Genomic DNA, 25,023 nt, shown 5'->3' with positions numbered 1-25,023 from the left:
TGAAGCTGAGCATAGAAACTACACAGTTGTCAGTGCCTGCTGCATACTCAGCTGATACTGCCTTTAGTGCACAGCTGTCTCAATGCCACTGGATAGTCACAGTTCATGGCTGAAAAATTTGAAAAGAGAGATCTACGTAAAAACCATCAAGATGTGTCAATTAAATGGGAAACATGGAACAGCAGCACTGTTTCCAGTGCTGAAGTAATAGAAAAGTGATAGGAGTTTGAGTTTCTTTGGGAAATGAGAGAGAAATATCACATGAGGGATGTATTCTGTGCAAATGTGCACTGGACTGCACACATTTCCTGAAGTCCCATCATATTCTAGTGTAATAAATTACTTGTAAATACCAAGTCCTGTTAGACATTATGGACCATTTCACTGAGATACGTAATTCAGCTGAATTCTTCCCTATCATACCCACTCTCTTAAATGGAACAACTGCATCAGAAATCTGAACTAATGCTAATCAGATGGACTGAGCTGGTATGTGGACATTGCTAACAAAGTTATTCCCTGAAATGCTGAATTACCTGCAGTAAGCCAAAAATTAACAAGATTCTGAGCCCTTGCTGTGATTTATTACCTCCTTTTGGGGATAAGCTTTCTTCCTTCTAGGCTGCTTTAAAAGGAACACATTCTTATAAATAAATATGAAAAATAGACAAAAATATGGAAACGAACTATGTAAACGCAAGCCCTGAGGTATTTCAAGAACGCTAATTTTTATACCTGACACACAATCTACAACTGCCAGTAAGAAAGTTTTCTTTATGGCTCTGTAAAAATGTCCCATTTTTCTTATCTGTCTTACGCCCACAAGAAGGGGTGAGAGGTTGAGGTAAGAGCCCCATGGAAGCTGTGATCGTCGCCGAAGCAAAACCAGAGGATATTAAAGTGCTACATGTCTTTCCCTAACCGTTTGCTGTCTTCAGTTCAGTTCCACGGACCAGTTAGATTCTACAGGGTATCTGACAAAGCTGCTGCTTTTTTTGATACAGTTTCTACTTCTGCACCAGCATTTTAGACCATATAGAGTCTTGCAGAATAAAGGGACTTCTGAATAAAGATTTTAGTGGCCCCTTTAACTCATAATTTTATTCTATCTATTTATTTATTTATTTTCGTGTCTCAGGCTAGCTTTGGAAGCTTAACCACACCGTGCACTGCAATCGCTCCCAAATGACTGTGTATCTTGCCAGCTTCCTACCTCTCTCCCTCTCTTTGTTTAGCCTGGATCTCCTTGGACATGTTTCCTCTTACAGAGCTTTCTGTATTTGCATGAAAATACAACTGGACATAGAAAAAAAAAGAATATATATAATAATTATGATCCAGTCTGTGCATGACAGTGAAGTCACAGAATCACAGAATGGTTGAGGTTGGAAGGGACCTCTGGAGGTCATCTGGTCCAACTCTCCTGTTCCAGCTGGGCCACCCAGAACAGGTTGCCCAGGACCACATCCAGGCAGCTTTTGAAGATCTCCAAGGAAGGAGATGTCACAACCTCTCTGGGTAAACTGCCAGTGCTTGTTGGGTCTATTCACGTGAAGTTCTTTGGAGCAGATCGTTAAGCATTTCTTTCCTTTTTTTTTTTTTTTTTTTAAATCAAGTCCAATTTTAATAATTTTTTTCTCTTTAGGCTTTGGAAAGAATAGTAACAAAATGGATCATAGGTCTTAGTTTTTAAAATGGCATTTCTTTCTCTGCCAATTCTTGGCAAATGGGCTTGGTATAAAAGGGTTTCAAGCAACCTGTGGGTGTGTGTACACTCTTGCATAGTGACGACTGTGGAAGAATATGCATGCAAACGTGCACACACAACGTATTTCATTTGCACATACTTACTTGAACAAGGTACCGCATATACAGATATCTGTTAAATATGCGTACGTATATGTAATGAGAGATATGCATGTGCTCATATGATGTCTGTAGATATGTGAACTCTTAATTGCACATATACAAACATTAAACGAATTAGTCTTAGATGCCATCTTTGCTTTTTTTCATTAGAAAGGACATTTTAAAACCCTTTTTGTTCACTTCAGTTTTACTGTAACTAATACAATTCATCTCCTCACCTAATGGGATATTTTCCTCTAAGTATGTTAAAACTATTTAAAATGTATTACAGTTATTAAGTTGGGTAGAAGAGTACTTCTTGTAAAGCTTAGTCTTGAACTTCTGGGACATGGTTGTGCAGTGTAAGTTTTAGATCATTTCTCTTGTGTTACGGATTGCACAGCAGAGAACCATGCTGAATATCATGCCAAAGATCTAGAAGAAAAGGAATGAAATTTAGGGATCCACTTAAAAAAAAACATTATAAAAATAGAACGCGTATCTGAATAATTTTAAGGTTCTTATTGCAGAGTAGCAAGTGATTGCTTCTATCTACAAACCTTAAGATATCAGACAATTAATGTCAAAGATATTTCACTGATACTTAAAGCCAGGATTTTACATGCCCACATTGGTTTCACTGTTCTTTGTTCTGAATGGCCAGCATAACAGCCCCCAAATGTTAATTTTTACATAAACTGCACTAACATCAATAATTGTGACTGTTGGTGTTATGCCTAGCATTGCATCAAAAGCTTCTGATTTTCAGAATGCTTGTATGTGGAATATTGTATACACATTTGATGAAGAGAAGAGAATGATTCCAGAGGAATCGCTGGTACTGGTGTTAAGCATTGTGGTTTTACAGAGAAAGCTAAGCTCTTAACAGTTGCTACTCAGGACCGAGACTATACATTAGATATAAAACTCTATTCATGTTGGGGAACTAGTTTACTAGAGAGTATGTTAAAAGCAGAGAACAGTGGGTCTCCAGAGTCTCCAGAAATTTCTTTTTGCCACAATTTTATGTTCCAAAGCAGAGTTAGCCGCTACTGCCTGAGGCTTCGCTGCGAATGATGGGAGATGTCAGTACTATTGGGCAGTTAAATCACTGAGCTCACATCCCCATCCCGCACACCTTAAGGAAAAAGGAGACAGCTGATGAGTCACACACCATAAAGTGTCAGAAACAAGCATGGAAAAATGTACTGATGTGCTTCTCTGCTGAAGAGATTATTGCTTCACAATTTCTACTATATTGGAGGTGGGAAGCCACAGATGAGATGCTCTAGCGTATTTCTAGTGTATCTTTGTTGAGCATTGTGGTTATTGGAACTCTGTCCTACCAACACTGATGTGCTGCACTTTTGAGAACACCTTCACATTTTATGCAACTTACAGCTCAAGTGATCTAGGTTTGTTTATCCACTCCAGTTACCCTTTACCCACTCCACAGTTTCCATTACATACATAAACCCTTCATCTGCTTTGAATGTCCACATAAATCCATGAACCTCCTACTCTTCAGAGCAGCTAGAAGCATATTTCTTATAAATTTTCCAGCTCCTCATGCTGTTTTGGACTGTTGATGGTTTCTGAATGTGAAGGACGTCATGGCACACGCATGCTGGAAAATGCTTTCTGTTAAAGCTGTGTTTGATGTAGACTGCCCACTCCTGCCATATATGCCTTGCAGCAGGGTGACATCTACTGGTCACAGCTCTGTCATGAAGGAGCACACCTTGGGAAAACAACAATACGTACTTGTGGGAGAAGGTGGAGTGTAAGGAAAGTTTTAATGGTGCTTTAATGACATAATTCAGTGAATCGCTACCTATCACTAGGTGCTGTGTGTTTAGGAGAGAGATGCTGTTCTGAAAACTGTGCAGTTTAAATCCTGCTCCTTTAACACAGCGCATACTGATCACTGGATCCGTGACCTAGAAAATCTTTATATAAACTATCCTTCACATTGAACCAATGTTACAGGCAGCATTTTCCTGAAAAGCCATTTCACAGGACACACTGAGGAATCTCACCAGCAGCTGCAAAACAAAGCTATTAATAAGGGACGGGGGACTGGACTCAAATACTGATAAAGAGAATGAGAGCATGGATTTACTCACTGTGATGCCAGCAATTGCAATTCCAACAATTCCAACTAAATGCAGATTAGCATCAAGTACATTCTGGATTTCAACCAGGCAGTTCTATTAAAAACAAAATTTAAAAATTTTTCACTCCTACAAAAATACACTCCAACTCTATTAATTCTGCTCACTAAACAACAGATGAACATTAAAAAGATTACTGCAGTCTCTGCCCTAACTCTTGTATCTATACTTTGTGTTTTGTTTGACAGCTCTCACAGCACATTCCCTATTTTAGTGAGACATCAGTACTTGCATGTGCTATTATGTACTTCTTGCCTGTACAGGCTGACACATACAAGTCATCTTACAATCAGTTTTCCCTCAACCTAAAACTCGTTCTGTGATATGCCGTGCTAAATAAAGATGTCTGGCCCTTCAGATTGATAGAGTACTGATAAGCAGATTCTTCAAATGATAGAAATAACAGTATCATTCTTAACAACAAAATGTCTACTCAGGAGTCTCTGTGCAATACTAAGACAGGCACTTGCCAAAATTCAGCTTTCATGGGGTCTTTCATTTGTGACTCCTGTTCTGCTACATCCTTCTCATCGTGCTTTTCAGATGGTGTAATATTATCATAGCTACAATGGGATGCTGCAAGCAGGCTTCAGAAATTAGGGCAGGGTACGTTCCATATGACCTCCAATTTAGTTTTGCCTCTACTTTGTTCCATTTCATACAGAATTTTCTTACTGGAATTTGTGAGGTAAAAAGGAAGTTCTTTCTTTCTTTTACTTGTAGAATGTCTCCAATTTTACTGAATGATTGACATGAAAAAGTTATTAAAACAACCAGAACAGAGGACACTTGCCTTTGGCATCTGGATATTCTCTGGACAAGGTAATCCCATTTGCTGTTCCGTATTATCTTTACCACAGCATTGGAGCTAAATGAGGAAGAGAGTGTCAAAAGAAGGGGATATCATAGACTGTTTCCTGCTGATAGTGAGTCAATTGATAACAAAAAGTAAGAGAAAAAATAAACAGATCAAGTCATAAATTTATTCCATGTACTAACTGATACCTCTGGTAGAGTTCCAACTGCATGGGTTCTCTAAAATCAATTTCAATTGTCTGCAGCCATAACAGACAAATTCCTACTAAAAAAAACTTCCAGAAGTATCTCATAGCAAAGCAAACAAGTAGATTTTGGAAAACCAGAACCCCAAATTCCAAGGAAATAGGCATGGAGAAAGTAGAAAGTCCAAATAGCACATACATAATTAGGGGCAATGTACAAAAGCTACAACTGAGAATTTTAGAATCTATTTTTTTGACAGAATATAGTGCTGGGTTTGGAGACCATAATAAATCAGTGTTTCAGAGGGTTTGTTTTTCCTGTTTGCATGTCTCCCACAAAATGCTTAGAATTCCTCTTTGGGTCAGAAATAACAGCCATGGGAGAAGGACAAAAGGGTCTGAGGTTGTAAAATGTTTGTTCTAAAGAACGTGGGAATGCTGTGAGGAGCAACAAAGCCAGGGCTTGATCTTTGTGGGAGGCAGAGTAGATAAAGGATGCATGCAAGTGGCATTCAGGAAGTCACAGGTTCTAATGCTGATTCAGATACTAACTCTGGGTGGCCTGAATTGAGTCACAAATTATGTTCTTTTATTTTTTTTTTCTACTTGGTTCAGTCTGTGACAGTCAGTCAGTTACTTCATGTTGATAACACTGTAGTTCCTGGGACATTGGTCACAGGTTTTTCTCTGACAAAATAGAGACTCATCTTTGTACTTCTCTCTGCATTTTTGCGTATTTATTCTTGGACTTTAAAAGATCCATAATAGTCATACCTGCTGCACAACAAAGACCAGAAGCTTTAGCTCAAATTTAAAAGCCTGGCCATTTTAACTTTCAAAAGTAGGAATAACTTGTAATCTAAAACCCAGAATTTTGACGTGGCCATCAGGAAATGGTTGTGAGCCTCTGACTCCATTTTAAGCAACATCCAGTTCTATTCTTCTGTACCTCAGTGGGAGGCATTCTGAATTTTAAATGATAATGTGATAGTAGAATAGTAGTACAAGGTATTTAAGCTCAGGAGAACTACTCACAGCTAAGTGGTAGTGATAGATAGTCCTGTTGACCTTCCCCGGGTTTTTCATATATTCATCATAAATGTCTTCATAGATTTTCTGGACTTCCTGTATTGCCTGCAGAAATCAGACTTTCCAAGTAAGAGGCAAATAAGTCTTACCCTCAGTCCAGTGCAGACTTCCAGCTTGTGCCATCAACCTCTGGCGCAGAAAATTATTCTTGGTAAACTGAGGTAGACATGATAGGAAATATGGGAGGTTTTATAGCCTGATGACAATCAGAGGTACTCTGTATGGGTCAGAATCTGCTGTTTTCTGTGCTTTGGTTAGATGTTTTTTAGTTGGATAAGCTCAATGCTTGAATTTAATCACCCTTCTCCCAAGAAATACACCCTTATCATATAGTTCCACTTGATGATCCTCATGGATGTAACATTCGACCACACAGATAGTCTTTCCTGAGGGGGCAAAAACTGCATCCCATTCTGAAACCGGACTTGCGATAACACAAGCTCTCATTTACTCCAGATAAGAATGTTAGAGAGTCTTGCTTGCAAAAGTCTCCTGGATACTTTTCCTGTTTATGAGCCAGCCTTTAGGTCCGTCAGCCACAGGAATCTAGAACTGTCCCCTTATTACCTTAGAAGAAGCTTGCTACTCACCACTTTCTTGCCTATGAAAGCGAATACTCCAGCAGTGACCTCAGCTGCAAATATCACCAACAAGCAAGCAAAGAACTGCAGAGGGAGAAGAGAACCTTATGTCAGTTTACTCTGCACAATGCGCTTTACGTGGACTGCCACTCAGCCCCTCATTCTTGTCCAGATCTCAACAGCCACGCAATAACTGACAGAGAAAACTGGTGAACAGGATCAGTGACAAGGGCATCAAGTCAGGCTTCTTGTAATATAAAAACAAAGGTAGAAATGGCAAAGATTTGGCTCTAATGGTAGTTTCAAGAAAGATGAGGTAATTCTAGGAAATGCATTACAGGAGGCAAGCAATGGAACTTCATGTATGGAAGCGATGCAGTAGCATGATGGCTAGAGATGCTAGATTAACCAGTAAAAGGACATAAGACATTTCAGATCTTGGACAGGAAAGATCCTTCCACTAATGACACAAGACATACGCTTTTGAATGATTTTCCAGCACTTCCAGGCCCTTGAAACCTTTTACTTACTGCTCCAAGTAAGAACTGAGACTCGCGCGCTGCTCCACAGCACCCAAAAAATCCAACCATGGTCATGAGAGCACCTGCTCCCACCAATACATAGAGTCCTGTGGAAAATCAGAATCAGACAAGAATTTAAGAAAGTTTTTCTTTCCAAAGTCTGCTAGCTATTTTGTCAAAACCACCCATTTGTAAATAGCAATGGTCTCTGTCTCTCACAAGGAACATCTGTTACACAGAAAATTTGCTCTCACCAGGAAAGGAAACTAAAGATTTCTTCAGAACTCTTGGAGAATCATGGAGACAAATGAAAAGACTTCCGCCTTCCAAGTTTCCTGTTCCCAGGGTAGCTCAGTCCAGGAAGAACATACATTCTACCATCCCAAATCACTTTACAGCTCTTCAGTGAGGAACATAAGGCAACAAATCCAACACTGCTTATTTCTATGAAACCTGGGGCTGAAAACGTCCTGTGCTGCTATGCAGGGGTGGAACTCAGAAAACTACCTGGCAATCTATGTTCTACCAGTTGCCTGGCAGTACATAAAAGAGGACATTTGAAGATCTTCAGGAAAGGTACAGGTATTACAATATGATGTCTCTCTGAAATCAGTACTTTGGGTGGGGAAAAAGGTGAGTGCTGTTGGAAAGAAGAGGAAGATTGGGAGAACACCTTGAAAGCTGTTAGAGGAAGTGAATGAAACACTAAATTTGTCAGCTATGGTTCTGAGCTTGGCCACTGCCCAGAATGGAAGTTTGCCTACAATTCAGTGATTGGTAGTACGGCACCTTCCTTTTACAATAACTAGCTGTGTTACTGCCTGCTGAGAAGCAACATTCCAGCATCATTAATGTACATTTTTTCCCCTCCAGTATATAGATGTAAGTATCAAAAAATGAGACAGCAGTAGCTTTTGAAGGCTAATAGTATCACTGCATTATGACAAGAAGACTTGGAAAAGTGTTGCCTGAAAATGGATAGAATCACAGGACCATACAAATCACATCAGATTTTTTTTTTAAAAAAAGGTGATTCTGTGTTTAAGTAGTAGAGTACCTAAAACTTACAGGCCAAGAACCTTGCATGCTTGGCCTACAAACTCTGTCTCATGATGCATGCTGCCTACATCTGAACTGCAGGATACCCTCCTAAACCCCTTATTTCAGTAGGCAGCATCAGAATGGTTTTGCAGCAGCCAGTGGCAATACTGCATTGCTTTCTTGTTCTGGACATTCACAGCTAAATGTTTTGCAGTTGTTGAATTACTGACCAAAAGATATCTGCATGTGGACAAATTTAATGACATAAAGAAAAAAACAAGTGGATCATTAGATCAAATGCATTAAGAGGATAATGAAGCAATCTATGTATGAAACTGTCAACAAAGGCCAGGCCTGACACAAGTACAGAATATGGAATATGGCAGTATAGCCCCATTCTTAGAACAACAGATCTAGGATCCCAGCTGTGTTCAGAACTTGGCAGGACAAAAACTGTAGGGGTAGGGGGATTAGCATTCATTTCTGCCATCTCTAAAGCTGCTGGAAATACTGATCTCCTTCCCTTCCCTTCCCTTCCCTTCCCTTCCCTTCCCTTCCCTTCCCTTCCCTTCCCTTCCCTTCCCTTCCCTTCCCTTCCCTTCCCTTCCCTTCCCTTCCCTTCCCTTCCCTTCCCTTCCCTTCCCTTCCCTTCCCTTCCCTTCCCTTCCCTTCCCTTCCCTTCCCTTCCCTTCCCTTCCCTTCCCTTCCCTTCCCTTCCCTTTCCCCTTTCCCCTTTCCCCTTTCCCCTTTCCCCTTTCCCCTTTCCCTTCTTTTTCATACGGGCTTTATCTAGGACAAAGGGAAACCAGAGTACAGAATTTTTCTTTCCTCACTTGTAAACATGAACTGCTTGATCTGTGCTTAGGTAATACATCCTTTGTGTGTGGTGTCGTTCCTACCAGACGACAGCTGTGTTTGGGCCTTGTTTCTGGGTGCCATGCCAGACGAAGTACCAAAGACTGTGCAGCGTCATATAATTCTAGTCTTGGTCTTGTGTGGGCAACATGGAGGACACAGAGATCTGCCGTGCTGATCTACTGCTTGAAAAAACAGCTTCATTTCCTTCCCCAAGCTGTACGAGGGGACAGGAGCTATAGACTGTGCACACTAGATGGCACAGTGAGCCTTGCTCTCAGCTTTGGTTACTCAAACTTTTCATCAGAATGTTTAGTATTCTCAATTACAAATTTAAATATTTTAAAATATGACCCAAATCTTCAGGGTTAACAGAGCTGCCAGGACTTACTATTAGCAGACCTTGTGTGACCTAGACTAGAAAGCCCTACAAATGACAGTTTGCAATGATTGTTTGGAAAATGAAAAAACAAACTGCCAATATACAAGTGCAGAGGATGTAGCCATACTGCCATGCAGGTGCAGCCTTTTTGAAGAAGGCAGACTCCAACCTGCTGCCTGTTCATTAGCTGTCCAGCCACTGTATATTAGCCAGATATCCATCCCAGCTATTGTGATTCTTCTCCTCCATCTTGTGTGCTCTGCTTCCTTTCAGGGATTGCTGCTGAGGAAAACATTCTGCTAAATAGTAATAAAACAATTATAATTAATATGGCTTTGCCAGATCTGTGATACCAGATATGTGGGATTTGCTGCTGACTCTGTTGGCAGTCCACATTATGTGTTTTCCAGATTTTTAATAGCCAGCATTTTGGGACTTAGTAGGACTGAGCATTCTTTAAGCTAATGCTTGTACACATTCACAATGCAGTGGCTTTCACTGAGGGAGGGATATACAAAGATATATGTCACTCAGGAGTAGGGATCAGCCCCTTGTTGAAGGAGAGCTGGAAAAAGCGCTAGTCTTAACTTCAGTTGCAGAACCTGCTGTTCAAGTGCCAAACACTAAAACTGCCATTTTCTGAGATCTCCATGGTAACAAATGGAGTATAATTATGGAGATGTTTCCTGGGCCCTTTTCCACATGTCACTTCCTACTTCAGTCCCTGCAATTACTTACTAGGCAACTTAAGAGACAGACTTTTTGATTAGGAAGACTCGAGAAATGTCTTCCCATTTCTTTTTGTTGCTTCGTGCTAGCAAAGACAAAGCTCTCTGAGACTCAGGGATGAGACCACTTTCAAGAATCTTTGTTTCCTCATGTCTGAGAAACAGGCTTAGCATTTCACTTGCATGACTCACAGCTAAACCGCTACCTCAGTTTAGAACTTCCCTTTTAAGGCATGCTACAGGAAGAACTTCTCACACTACTCACTAAACAAAGCTCAGTTTGCTGCGTGTCCTGGTCCCATAGTTTTGCCAGCCAGAAGTTTAAAACCACTTTCTTCCATCTTTTGTTCAGGAGAGTTAATTCCAGAGTTTGTTCTTGTTCAGCCTGGGACTAGTAATTGCTGACACTTAGAGAGTTATTTCTAGCTGAAAAATACTGAGGACATGTAAAAAAAAATACTCAGAACTAAATACGCTTTTAGGTGTCTACTATATATACGCACATGTAACCTTTCAAACAGGCATAAGACACTTGAATTGTAGAATGGACTGGAAGGGACTTCAAAGATCACCTAGTTCCAACCCCCCTGCCATAGGCAGGGACACCCACCACCAGACCAGGCTGCCCAAAGCCCCATCCAGCCTGGCTTGAACACTTCCAGGGATGGAGCATCCACAGCTTCTCTGGGCAACCTGTTCCAGTGCCTCACCACCCTCATAATTTCTTTGTGATACCTAATCTAAATCTACCCGCTTTTAGTTTAAAGCCATTAGTCCTTGTTCTATCACTGCACCCCCTGACAAAGAGTCCCTCTCCAGCTTTCCTGTAGGCCCCCTTTAAGTTGGCTCAGGTCAAGCTTTTCATCCACCAGTACCCCCAAGTCCTTCTCTGCAGGGCTGCTCTCTATTCACTCATTGTCCAGCCTGTATTCATGTTTGGGATTGCCCTGACCCATGTACCTTTAAAAGTACCTTGTAAAAAATTCAGAGAGACCAGGTTACTTCTCAGCTTGCACTGAGGTTTCCTAGCACCCAGAGGCAGGTATGATTTTAAGGAAGAATACCAGAGCAACAATTTCAGAAACATCCTACATGATGTCAGTATCTGGGACAGGGAGCTACAATTTTATTTTATTTTTTTTCCTAGTGGGCTGTAACAGCAATGTAGGCACAATCACCTCTAATTCTGTAATGGGAATAGACCTAAACTAAAAAGTGAGTCTCTCTAGAAGGGGAAGAGAAAAAAAAGAGGGTGACAATGATGCATTGTATGGCATCCCTTAGAATCACGGCTTGACCTTGTGACATTGTCCGCTGATGGCTGTCAAACTTGGCTACATAGGATCAACAAAAAAGCAGACTAGTCCAGAAATTTGGTGGTATTAATGCCATACATTGCTGTGGGGGTAGTATCACATGTCAGAAGTAACTAAGCTTCACTAAACCCTGTTCCTTTTAAAAAAAGTAGGACGGAAAGGAAAGCTTTAATCAGCTTCTATTCATAAGTGCTTCCATTGTAAAATACAAAGCCTTGACATGGCCTTCAGCTTGGCATCCACAGCTCAGCAGAGAAAGAAAAAACAAACACACTTAGTTTATAGTCACAAAATGGAACACATTTGATAGCTAGAAAATCTGACACAGAGCTTCTCCACAAAGCATGGCAAAATGAAATGTGCAAGTCAGGTCAAGGCAGATTTGAGAATACTGTCTAGCTGCAGCTTTTTGTGCAGCGAAAGTAGAAAAGTACATGGCAGAAAGGAAGCAAATGTTTTTGGCCTGTACAATGTTTTTTTTTTCTTACCTCATTTCGCCTCTGTTCATTTCCTGATTCCTAATTTGGTATCTTTTTTGATCTCTGTCTGCTAATGGAGAGGAGAGTTTGATAACTTACTAGTCGCTGAGTTCATTGTTGTACTGTTTGGCACCACAAATCCCATACAAAAGCAGACATCAGATGAAGAGAGAATACTGAAAACAGGCATATTGCTATGACATTAAAGAGGGCAACCATCAGACCTATAATGACAGAAACGTGCCAACTATGTGGCTACCTGCAGCTCAAGAATATTTATTGCATACCTTCGTGCTGGAGCTAAAAAGCAAGTCACTCTCAGCCCCTGAATGCTAAAGGCATGCACTTGGACAGAGTACCAACTGTCCCTAGAACCAGAGTCCCTCTATGCTCCCATTGCAAAGAATCATGTGATAGGCAGAAGTGTGTACTGCCAATGTTTTACGAGGCAGAAAGGAAACACTGCAACACAAACCAGGCAGATAGGAACCTACTAATGTGAAAATTAAAGCCATTCTTATTTCATACAATGCATGAACTGTTATCACCACCATCAGATATAGTCTGCCAGCCTCCTAGACTGGTAGAGATCTAATTTCACAGTCTGAAGTAGATCACATTCACAAAGTTGGTTTTCTTCAAAATCTTACTGACAGCTATGAGACACAAATCTGTGCCTGCAGCATACTGCAAAGAGTCAGAGCAGACAATTGTATGCTGTCTGTCTGGCTTTATTTCACATGGGTTTCTTGTTTACCTGGCTGCTATGGTCACTTTCCATTTTAAATAGTTCTACTCTTTCTTTTTTGGGCTGAGTAACTAACACTGAACAAAATGCCAACTGTTCATACTCTACTGAGAACACAAGCAGCTCTGTTCTTGGCATAAGTGATCCAGAGGCAGTGATGACAGGAGTCCTAGAACCCAGACACGACCTGAAGAGAGTTTCCTGCAGTTATATGTGAATTACAGTGTTGGAGGCAGATGTGCTTCTCCCTAGATAGACTGAGGCTCTCAGACCCTCAGCAGAGCACCAAGGAACCTGTAGTGCAAGTGTACTGTTGGAAAAAATGAGAAAACACATGTAGGAGTTGGAAATAACAGGCCAGACAGGAACAATTGTATATGTTACATTCTGTGGCGGAGTCAGTTTTTGAAACAGGCTCGTTACTGGACATTACCATTTTTGTGTTAAAAGATTTTTAGTATAAATTTATCTGTTAAATACATTTTCAAAACTAGAGAAGAGAGGCAGAATTCTCTGAAGGAAGATGAATTTCTGGAGAACTGGAGCATACCCTTAATTTGAGCATAATGCACATACGTAATTATGTGTTGTGTGAATACAATATGGTTAATCTTCCTGGGACCACAAAAGCATTACAGATACTGGCCATTTCGTAGGCTTCTGCTGGTACACAATTCCTGAATTTCAGTTTAAAAGCAACCTCACTGTAATAACATCCTGGTTTAATGCCTCCCCCTTCACACAGAATACCAGCATTTGTTACATATCTTGGTCACATGCATCTCACAACTCTGAATAATTATGTCCCAAATTCACATAAGCCCAAATGTATCACATATCACCTTCTCAATAGTCTTCAATGGCTCTGTCAATGTCTACTTCACCCTATACTAAGGTTCACTGAAGTAAGAGGTGTGAGATCGGTATCAGTTAGGTTCTTAAACCCTACAGGCAATTTTCAGTGGGCTTCATTAATGCCAGCAGAATTGCAGATTGCATGCAGCTTGACTAGTGACAGAAGAGCTGATATTAAATCATATTTGGAGCTGTGTGCGTTTTTTAGTATCCCTGCAAAGATGCTACAAGCTGGCTTGCTGCCTCCCAGCACCTTTGCTTATAGGAAACATCTAGCTTCTTAGTTTCTGACTGACAGTGTAATGAAAGCAATTGGCAACATAGGTACATAGTTCTGCACAGAACCATATTCTTTTTTTCAAGCATTGCTAGACTGAGGGTAAAAGATTAGTAAGTTGACATACACTCAAAGATGACAAACAGAATCAGCTGTACACAGTGTCGTACAGCCTGCTACAACTATTCACTCATGCAAGAACATTACAGCCTTTTTTGCTTTGGAGCTTTTCCTAGATAATTAAAAGTGTTGAACCTGTGGCGCTGGACTCTGGCCTGCACAACTCTGTGCTGCCTCCGCATGGGCAGTCTGACAGAATAAGATACAACTGCTTGATCACTCACTGAGGTAGGCCATGGAATACCCTACATACTCAGTGAATCATATTGTAAGAGTTCAGCATTTGCAATGACAAGACCAGCGTGCAGACACTTAGGGTGACTTGCAGCTGCCCAGAGAAAAGAGAATAGGGTGCATCAAAGAAAGAGATGGCGAAACTGTCAGTTCAACTGTTGCTGCTGTGTGGACTGAGCTAGCTTTTTGATAGCTGCACACAGAGGGAGTAGGGTGGGAGAAAGACAAGGATAATTTACCAGGCAAAAAACATAAACTGTATTATCATGCTTAAGTGATTAATTTAAAAAACAACCCTTCTGGATCTCAGCACATGACACATATAAAACAAATAATCTGAGCTAGATGGACAGATTATTTTTATTTAATTGGCTTGTTAGAATTCTGACTTTGTGGTGGCTTTGTCTTCTAGGTAAGAACTCTGCCTGGTGTGATACTGGCTCATAGGTACTGATTGCTAGGTTTTATGATCCAGCATAGAGACTGAAGACTTTTAAACCACTTTCACTTTGAGTAAGGTAGTGTTTTTTGGTGGTGGTTGTGTAGATTTTTTTTTCTGGTAGCGGGGTGTTGATTATCATATACCAAGATGATTTCTTATGCAGTAGCTTTCATTTTCCACTCAGGATCACTATCAGCCTTTTCTAAACAAACTTTATTCATTGCAGAAAAGACTTGCACACAGGATGATAGGAAGAAAGACAGACAAACTCACTGCTTATATCTTAGGTACAGACTAAAAGCCTCTGCAAAGTCTAATGCACATGATGGCAGGAACACTCAATGGTCCTCTTGTGGTTTTGCATCACTATACAAAGGCTACTTTGTCAATAGTTCTCATTTTCGGGCTGATGGAATTTGATAGGCTATGGATTTTGGAGAGAAAATACTGCCTACTAAAGGTACAGTGTTTGACTCCAAAATACGTGAATAGAATAAAACAGAATGAGGCACAGAAGCAGAGAATTGTAGTTTACATGGATTTAACTGCTAGCCAGCTCCTGTTTGCGTGGGCACCCATTCCTATGGAGAAAAAATACTAATATCCTTCAACTCCAGACATGACTTCATATCCTAAGGCATGCACCATCTAATTGTACCTTTCAAAGCCAGAATGATCACTCATGCTCTCATAGACCCCAAGAAAAAGCCACAGCCACCCTGAAACTTCCATCCACAGCTGGTCTGGCTCTGGATTGCAGCATGGATCATGGAACATGGGCAAAGAGAGCATAATATATCAGAAAGTTTGTGATCTCTGGCTGTGCAGGAGAAGCAATGACTCAGTGCTACCCATTGTAAGAAGAATCATCCAGGTTGATCCATTCACATTCATCATTACTACCCTTATTAACAGGGCTTCATTTTAGTGCTACTGGCAGTGATGTGACCCTCTCACTTCAGTTATTAGGGGTACACAGAGTTTGTCCTCTGTGTTGTCCATGAAGCCAAAACAGATTTTCCTCTTCATCCACCAAATGCAAAGAGAGGAGAGCAAATGTCTTGAACTATCCTTTAAAAAGCCCCTGTGTTGGTTTTTACTTAACAAATGCTCAACTTGCACTCAACAGGCACTGTGTCTTCTTGTTTGTGGTTTAGGTATTTTTAAATTTAAGAGCATCACTACTACAAAGAACTAACGAAGAACCAATCAATTGCGAGATAGCAGAAGGTTCATGTCAGGTTCACACAAGCATCTTTCTTACCCTTCTGACTGTAGCAGACTTTCCTGCTCAGTAAAAAGCTCACGAGAATCTTGGCACAGAAGCCTCAGAAAGGAGGAGAGAAAGATCTTTCTTCCATTTGGTCAGTACAGTGTCACACACAACTCAGATAAAAGAGGTGACTGCCCAGCTATTGACCTTTGCTTAAAATTATTATTATTTACTGGAATACAGCTAAGAGAGGAATATATGAAATCTACCAGAGCTGAACTGCAGTAAGAAGAGGAAAGGTACGTTTTTGCCTAACTGCCCTGAAGCACATGCACAAAAAACATACTATGAGATGGAGTAACAGGAAAATATTGTCGTGCCTGCCACTGCAGTGAGAACTCCAAAAGCTGGAACTGGAATGAGAGGATGTCCAATTTTAGGAAGCTACTCCTTGTATATAGTTGAAAACTTATCTTCCACTCCAGGGTGCGGTACATTCAGTAGATTAGATGGAGACTGCGTGGGTCAAAGAGTTCCAGTTTCATCCCCTTATGTTGTAGGTTAAAAAACTTCAAGCTGCAGTGGGGAAGATGGATCACTGAACACAAAACCACAAGCAACAGAAAAGTAACACCACATATGTGCTTGACCTCAGCACTGCTGCCTGCAAGTTGTTCTGAAACCAACAAAAACATTTCAGTGGCTGGAAAAGATGAAGAGGCCTGGTTGCCAAGTCATGGCCCAAACCATTCCAAGGGGTAGAAGAGACAGCTGGACTGCTGCTAAAGAACAAGGCTATTTAGAGAAACTCATTCTGGCCTATTGGAAAATGCAAGGATATAATTATCAATTATTTTAAAATAAAACAATTTCAGATCCAGGAAAAAAAAAACACAAAACTTTATAAGGAAGCAACAGAGAGAAACTGGTTAGATTCAGCTGGCAGCTCAGTACAGGTACAAAAAGAGCAGAATGTGCTGCTCTTTGGAAGCAAGAAAATGAGATGTTATCCACAAGACGGTGATTCTAGACAGTGCCTCAACCTACAAAGCAGTGCTTCAACCTACAGACATCTAAATGCAGCTGCAGTGTCCTTCCAAGCACTGATGCAGAGCTTATCTGATCACAGGGACTTGGGTTATCACAAGGCAGCCATAACAGTGGTCAGTGGAACAAAGTTAAAGAAATTGTTTTTAAACATATGGCCATGTGTTTGTATCTCCATGTCACGTTGGTGATCTGCTTTCTCTTTCAGCCCTTTGGGCAGCTGCATGTAGTGTAATGCACAATATTCCATATTAAGAGTTGCTATGCAGAATTCTGGCTGTCACCCAAAATGCATGTTACCGTGCAAACACACAAAACCAAATAAACACACGTGCAAACACACAAAACCAATGCTCCTAGAAACTCTGTGAGATGGGTTAAATGCACAAATGTCAAGCGGGACTTAAAGTTGAAGTCTCCTACAGAGCTAAAGCACTTGAGACCATCAAGTGCAGCCTTGTCTGCTGCTTCTGTTGAAAAACAAACCAAACCAACCAACCAACCAACCAACCAAACAAACAAAAACAAAACAAACACAAAAACACACTAGTACTTATCACTGATCTTTTACTATTGCCTTAGTGATTGCTGACCTCTTCAGGTTTCTGACTGGCTGTCCCATCGGTTGTTAAGAATTCATAACAGCATTTAATGTAATTTGTAAGGAGGGAGGGGAGCATATATATTTTTTTGTTTAAGAGACATGCTCCATTCAGAGCACACTGCCTATGATAAAAAAGGGCCAAAACCTTGTCTTAGAGTTCAGCCAAAAGTGCAATTTACAGGAATTCTCAACATATTTATGTCCTGTTCCTTAGCACTTCCTCTGCTAGCAGTTACATATTACAGCATTCAGCACTATAAATATATGTAATAATCAGCCCAGTAGTTGAATGTCACAGTATACGACTAAACTTGTACAAGAACATTCCTCAGGACTTCCCAAAATGAACAACTCTGAATAGCTTTTGTAATTCTTATTCAGGACTGAAGCAGATTAAATCTTTCAAAGATTTAAATACACATGCACCAAAGAATATCTTGTTTATACAGTGTTACAGTCTGCACTGCAAAGCTGTGAAATGACTATGGTGCTTATTCACATGACAGGATTTACTGCTTTCTGGTTTCTAACAAACCAACGGTAATTGAATTTGAAGGCCAGAACATCTCTCTATCTTGTTGAATCTTCCAGCTCAAACCTAAGTAGATGAGGCAGGGAAGAGTTTCAAGCTACAGCATAGGAAATTCAGCAGGTATAAGCTGGATATGGAAATAAAGGTGGTGGTCCCATATGCTGCCAATGTAGCAGCTCAGATGTAAGAGGAAAAGTAAATCATATTTCCTTGTCCCTCTGCATCAGAGGAGATGCTACAGGGTATTTTGCAGCATCCCTCAGGCCCCAGTCAGATTTCCATCTGAATGGTCTTATTCAATCTCTTAAACTCCCAGAGAAATGTTGCTGGACATAACACTCGACCCATCTATTCCCTCAGTACTGTACAGTCAGATCTGTGCCTCTGGCCTTGTTGCATATGTCAAAGAAGCTTTGGTTTAGGACTTTGGTGTATCAGAGTCAAGGTCTCCATTAAGAAAATGGGGGTATTTAAAGTAACTGCACAGCCCAGTCAATATTCCTGTGATGGGTAACTGACTGCTAGGACATTCTGAGTCAAATTCCATTCTTGTACACCCTGCCAGGGTGGCTTGATGGCCAAGACAGGACATTCACACATGGCGTTTATAGATGGCAAAAATGATTGTACCAATTGGATTTTATTGGCTGAGTCTATATCAAGGAGTGAAAAGGGAAAAAAATCTGACCCTTCTTGCGTAAAGACAAGTTGCAACTACCAATGGATGGAGAAATGCAGTTGCTGGCAGTCCTAGACAGCTGCTATTTCAGGACTTCTATAGACATGTAACAGGTTGTGTTTCCCAAAAACCCAACTGCAAATCCTAGGGAGAAAAAAAAAAGTTAAATGCCTAAATTAGGTATGACCAATAACAGTCCTGTGGGCATGGGGAACTTGTCAATTCATACCTAGGTTGGATAAACGGTTCTTGGGATGACTGAACATCGTGCAGTTTTCAGCTGTGGAAGGATTTGCTCTGATACTTAAAACCGGGCTAAGGGCCTCTGTGTGGAGACACAGGGAGAAATGGTGAGCAAAAGTCTTACTCCTCCACTGGTACGAGAAGCATTCAGAGATGACATGGTTGTTTCATTGATTAGCAGCTGCACAGAAAACTCTGGAAGGATATATTGATGAGCCCTATGTCCCAGTAGTCTCTGACCCATCTCAACTTCTACTGCAACAGCATTAGCACAATTCATTTAGGATATGTAGGAATTCAATCAAGTGTGAAAGAAGAGTTCAGTTAGGCCTAAAGAAATTAATGCCAAGCAGAGAAAGGATGAAAGCCACCACCCACATGGCACACAGCACCAGAATACCCGTTTTGTGCAGCTCAGCTCAGGTATTGTTGGCCTTCATATAATTCAATGCATGAGGTGTGTCATGTGCCCTGGGATGAAACCAAGGCTAATGGCTACTGCCATCACAGGCGCTTAAACTTACCAATGAAGAAATACTCTGGAGGCTTTTTGTCTGAAGCAAACTCTGCCATAACCCCACCAAATCGCAGCCATAGACCAAAGGCAATGACAGCCAATCCTGCCAGCTGAAAAATACATAGACTAGTCAATACTTTAATAACAAATGTCTGGAGAACATCAAAGAAGTGTCGTCAAAGAAGTGTCAATAGCAAGTCCCACAGTTCAGAATTGCACAGTCAGAAAATTCAGGAAGCTCATGGTAGTATTTGATAACAATGAATTCGGTGCAATGTATTTATTTCATTCTTTTGGCTTCTCAGTATAGTGGTGCTTATGAATTTACTAGTGGCTTTCAAACCTTTTTGTGTAAGCTCTTTTAATCATCAAAACTTGGCCTGAATCACAATGGGCAAAGGCTTGGGGCAGGGAGGGGCAAGGGTGGTGAGGGAGTCAGTGCCCATGGGAACAGACAGGATGCAAATCCAATGGGAACACTGCCCTCCTTCCTACCAGAAGACCCAGAACTGCATTGTAGCCATACCATATGCAGGAGGCTACTGAGAGCCTCGGCCTGGAGTCAAGATGCTGTTACTGCAGGAAAAACACTATCGGGGGGAGTGCTGCCAGACCAGGAGTTGAGTAGCAGTGGCATGACTCAAACCAAACTTACAGACAGAAATAACTTCATTTGCTTTTTTCAGCCCTCTAATCTGTTTTAGGGCTAAGTAACAGCCCGTTGGGCTAAGAGGTGCCCTCTTCCCCTGTATGAATCTCAGGTCCAGCTCCAGAGTCACGAGATACATGATGGTATGGAGAGACCAGCTGGACGTCAGTCACACCAAACTACAGAAGATCTTTTGGCCATTTCAGAATTGCTGCTGCTGCTCAATTGTGAGAATGGTTCTGTTTAGAGGCTTACCAGAAATAAAGGCTTATATTGTTCTTAGGGATGTGCTGAAGTAAAGTGTCTTTGGACTGATTCTGACAGGGCATTTTTCCTATATATTGGAATCCCTGTCAGAACTAGGAAATAAAATGATTATTACAGTGCACAATATCTTTAACCACAGAAATAATTAACAAAGAAGCATTGGATACTGTCAAATTCAAGGAAAAAATCCTTTTAATGCAAATGACTAGATAAAAATGACATGTCAGATGAGGGAAAACAGCTATAGACAGTGGTCCCAGACCCACAGCATGCCGGACATTTATAAACCTGCCAGGCAATGGCAAGTCTTCTGGCAGTTTTAGCATCCTGCAGGACCAAGCACAACACTGTGCAGAGAGAGTCCAAAGGAGGGCAACAAAGATGGTGAAAGGTCTGGAGGGGAAGACGTATGCAGAGTGGTCAGGGTCGCCTGGTTTGTTCAGCTTACAGAAGAGAAGACTGAGTGGTGCCAGGTCACAAGGGAGAGCAGAGGGACAGGCGCTGATCTCTTCCCTCTGGTGACAGCAACAGGTCCCAAGGGAACGGCATGGAGCTGCGACAAGGGAAGGTCAGGCTGGGTGTTAGGAAAAGGTTCTTCACTGAGAGGGTGGTCGGGCACTGGAACAGGCTCCGCAGGACAGCGGTCACAGCACCGAGCCTGCCAGAGTTCAAGAAGCATTTGGATAGTGCTCTCAGACATAGGGTTTGAGTTTTGGGTGGTCCTGTGTGGAGACTGGAGTTTAACTTGATGATGGGTCCCTTCCAACTTGGGGTATTCTTTGATTCTATGAATGCTCCCTTACTGTACTGATGGAGGCCCAGAGCCCAGGTCTGCAGCAACCGCCCAACCTGAATGAGGTTTATAAAACACCTATTGCTTACCATATCTGTGGAAGCCTGGTAGGGTGCTTTTTGAGCCTGTCCTGCATTGCCAGGCACTTGATTCAACTAGCATAGCTACAGCAAGCAAAAAAGGCAGGCAAGCATATGGCTGAAGAGCTTGGGATCACAACTTCCTTCACAGAAGGTAAAGAACAAGATGTGCCGCATCGTAGAGTGTGAGAATCCCCTGCCACTCTGGTCATGGCATTTGTACCTCTCCTGCTTGCAGGCTTGGGCTCAGGCTGTGGACTGCTAGGGAGCAGCATGAGCCCCCTCCTTCTAAGTGATTCTGGTACTTTGGATGTGTTTGAAAGGAACGCCCCCAGTCCAGCTGAGAAGATGGTTTCTGCCATTTCAGTGAAAAGACAGATAACAAAACACAAGTAATTGTCACTCCTGTGAAACAACATAAGACAAAGCTTTGTCCTTCTTACTGACTTGCAGCTGCAGCTGAGCAACATCATTCTGCTCCCAGAGCTTGAGCACAGCAGCACTGTGTACCCGGAGCTTGCAGCGCTGTCACCAAGAGGGAAAAGCATTTGGTTTAACTGTGTTTAAAGCATAAAGGAGACAAAAGCCCAAAACTGGTTGCCCCAGAGAAGCTGAACAGGATTATTTTGTGACTTTTTTTTTTTATTATTATTATTTTTTTAAACAGCAAGAAAAAGACATTTAAAAGGCCACATTTCTAATTGTTTTCTAATGTGAAACCGAAAAGTTACAGGAAGAGAGTACACAGCATAGGGGAAAGTGAAAGAAAAATGAAAGGTAACAAATTAAATTGTGCTGTAGAACTGCGAGCCTATAGAAAAGGTGTTATGATTGGAGAGTGGGCATAGCATTCTCTGATCTCTTGAGGGTGTCGCAATAAACACTGTTCTTTACCACATTATGGTAGCCCACAGCAAAGTAAGTACAATATGATGCACGGACTTTGTCTTCCAGGATGAACTTGTAAAAGTAGCAGCTGTTGGCTCACCATTTGAAATGATGTTATTAAGAGGCATCACAACGCTGTGGAGAAGGATTGTACTACATACACTGCACGGGATGCTGGGAGACCCGCTGTGGCCTCCTGTTTGAAAAGTTAGGCTTGTTGGGGAGATGCTCGCTACTTTAAATTGTCATTAAAGAAAGATGCTGTCTCTTCTCAGAAGTGCCTTCATACATCAAGTATGCGTTTTTCCAGGAGGAGATGTATCCTTATGAAAAAGTCGAGGGCGCTAGCAGGGCGCTCCTGCAGCGCAGGCAGCCTGTCACGCCGCGCTCCGCTGGGGGACTTGCGGACTTCCTCTGGCGTGGGGCAGCCCCGCGGGGCTCTGGGGTGTCCGGACGCCCCGGCAGCGCGGGCAGGCGCCCGACACCGCGGCAGCCTGGCCGGCCGCAGCCTGCTGCCCGCGCGCTCCGGGGCGCCCCGCCAAGCGCGCCGGGCTCCGGCCGCTCGAGGCGCCGCGATCCGCGCCCCGCCGCCCTCCTGCCCCGCCGCCGCCTGCGCCCGGCAGGTGCCGCCGCCCCGCCCGCCCCGCCCCGCCCCGCCGGCCGGCGCTCACCCAGAAGCTCAGGTTGAAGACGAAGAGCAGCACCTTGACGCGGCGCATCTCCTCGCGCGCCGTGCCCATAGCGGGCGCGGCTCCGCTGGCAGCTCCCGCGGCGGCTCGGCCCGGCTGGGCGGTGGCTCCGCGCGGGGCGGGGCCGGGGGCAGGTGCCGGGCCGGGCGCGGCGGCGGCGGGGCCGGGGGCGAGGCCGGGGCGGCCGGGGGCGGGGCCGGGGCCGGGGCGGGCCGGCGGAGCGCTCAGGGTGGCGGCGGCGTCGGCAGACGGCGGGAGGCCGAGGGTGGCTCTCCGCGACCGTGCGCGGGGGCCGGGCCCGCTGCCGGCAGGGCGCTGTTCCCCGGCGCCGGTGCGAGGAGGCCGGGCACGGGGCGTGCAGTGGGGCCCGGCCGGCAGCCGCCGCGGTGCGGGGCGCGCCGGGGCAGCAGAAGGGCCCTGCCGCCTTTCCCTCTGCGTGCGCCCGGTTAAATCCCTCTGCCCTCTCGACGTATCACAGAAGGCGTGCTTCCAGGGTTGAGAGGCTGATGTGTGAAGTCCAAGGATAGCGGGGAGATGGCCGAACTCCTTAAAATAGCTTTCCCTCACACGCCTCAACTAAGGTCCCCTAAAGTTCATCTTCCAATCACTAATACTTCCACTTTTCTTCTCAAAACTTCACCAGAAATGCTGTCTCTGTTGTCAAAATCTTAGATCTTTCTCTTACTTTTTTTTTTCAGCTGCTATTTTCTTTCAAACAGTCTTAGAAAGTAAGAGTTTGAAGCCGCTTGCAGGACTTTGACAAATGAGCTCGAAGTAAGGTAGAGTCTCTTGAGAGGTGGGGTTTCTATGCTAAGCATTTCCTCTCAGTGTTTAATGAATAGAGCGGCCATTTCCTGTTTTGTGCTGTATTACTGTGACTAGAGTTTCACCTATCCAGTTCTGTGTTTTGGAATTAGTTTTGCTCAAGATGTGTATGGAAATTTCCTAAGCCTTTTTGCACAGATGCTTAGGTTTTGTTAATGTGAATGCAATTGCACTCGTCTAGCGATTCAGTAATACTGGAAGATGTTGAAGATGGTTTCTGTTTTCCCTCACTTTGCTGTTTATTTTTGGCTGCTTTAAAGACTGGCAGCTTTTTTGGAAAACCATCCCAAATAGTTTATTGTCATTGCAACTGCTGAGTTTCATTAGGAATCTCTTGTTCCATTAGCAATGAAATATACTTTTTTGTTGTTTTTAAAGAAGCATTTGACCTACTTTAAGCAAACCTCTGCCATTTTCCTTCTTTTATTTGGAGTGATGCTGTGCTAAATGGTACTGACTTACCAGGTCCATTATATTCCTCCTAAGTTACCGAAATCAGGAGTCCCTTTGAAGAGACAGAATAACTTAATGGCAATTCATTATCACCTGATATTTGAATCAATAAAAAAATCTAAAAGGAGGAACAGTTTTGCATTGTCTCATGAGGGCAAAATAGATAGCTTTTGAAAAATTTCTCAATTAATTTTCATGCTTGCTCTCCCAAACGGTTTAGGAGTAGGGCATTCAGCCTTCATAAGTAGTAGATCTCCATGCTGCATAAATCTTGCAGTGAATGAAATCCACTGCAAGATCCATCCGTCCAGTTGAACTGATGATAACTATATCTTCCTATGATGATAAATATGTTTATGCTAGCAGTTTCAACTGGTGCCCTGAATAGTGACTTCAATTTGATATTCATTCTACGTGGCTGGGTTTTTCTGGTCACTTATTGTTGCAGATACATTTATTTTAACTTTTCATTGCTTCTGGAAGAGAAGTCATTTGCAATGAAAAGAACATATTCTCTTGATATCTAGCTCTTTTGTCTGTAGTCATGAAATGTGAGATCGCGCCATGTGGATTTGATTCAATCCTTTTGTGATTATTTTTTTCTCAAAAACATTTCAGATATGATGATTTAGGTACTTCTGCATTGTTCTTTCTCTAAACTGTGTTACCAGGGGCCCCCTATGGCAAAGGGGCCAGCAAACAGTCCATGCAGAAAATGTAAGCTTGTGAACTTAAGCATTTGTCCCACTCCCCTCACTCGGTCTCTGGACCAAAAGTTCTTGTAGAAAGAACCACAGAATGTGTCTTCTTCCTGAAAGCAGATCAAATGATCATCTGTCAAAAACTTTCCTTT

The 25,023-nt window shown here is 42.5% G+C and overlaps 2 protein-coding genes across 6 annotated transcripts in view; one reads left to right on the top strand and one right to left on the bottom strand.

Annotated features, from left to right (window-relative positions):
- TSHB (thyroid stimulating hormone subunit beta) overlaps positions 1-25,023 on the top strand; it is a 151,899-nt gene that overhangs the window by 9,105 nt on the left and 117,771 nt on the right. The window lies entirely within an intron of this gene.
- Positions 1,574-23,463, bottom strand: TSPAN2 (tetraspanin 2). Of its 3 annotated transcripts, none has more exons than XM_080569553.1 (8): positions 22,875-23,032; positions 19,534-19,636; positions 7,224-7,321; positions 6,703-6,777; positions 6,059-6,157; positions 4,816-4,890; positions 3,975-4,058; positions 1,574-2,283 (listed from the first exon to the last, which is right to left on the bottom strand). In XM_080569553.1, the coding sequence occupies exons 1-8, from the start codon at positions 22,941-22,943 to the stop codon at positions 2,218-2,220; spliced, it is 669 nt and encodes a 222-aa protein (XP_080425679.1). In that variant the 5' UTR covers positions 22,944-23,032; the 3' UTR covers positions 1,574-2,217. The 3 variants fall into 3 exon arrangements, with proteins under 3 accessions (XP_080425679.1, XP_080425680.1, XP_080425681.1); XM_080569554.1 differs by lacking the exon at positions 1,574-2,283 and adding an exon at positions 2,290-2,986; XM_080569555.1 differs by lacking the exon at positions 1,574-2,283 and adding an exon at positions 2,993-3,893 and having other exon boundaries at positions 22,875-23,463.

The sequence above is a fragment of the Anser brachyrhynchus genome (genome assembly GCF_964034855.1).
Source record: "Anser brachyrhynchus genome assembly, chromosome: 27".
Taxonomy (NCBI): Eukaryota; Metazoa; Chordata; class Aves; order Anseriformes; family Anatidae; genus Anser; species Anser brachyrhynchus.
This window is presented reverse-complemented; position numbering and strand designations above follow the sequence as displayed.

Bases quoted from the DNA above. Each gene is read 5' to 3' on its own strand.
- TSPAN2 (XM_080569555.1), bottom strand. From the start codon at position 22,943: ATGGGCACGGCGCGCGAGGAGATGCGCCGCGTCAAGGTGCTGCTCTTC. The intron at 6,158-6,702 runs GTGAGTAGCAAG...TGATTTCTGCAG, and splicing joins CTTTCATAGGCAAGAAAGTG to GCAATACAGGAAGTCCAGAA. The intron at 4,059-4,815 runs GCAAGTGTCCTC...TGTTTTTAATAG, and splicing joins AGAATATCCAGATGCCAAAG to AACTGCCTGGTTGAAATCCA.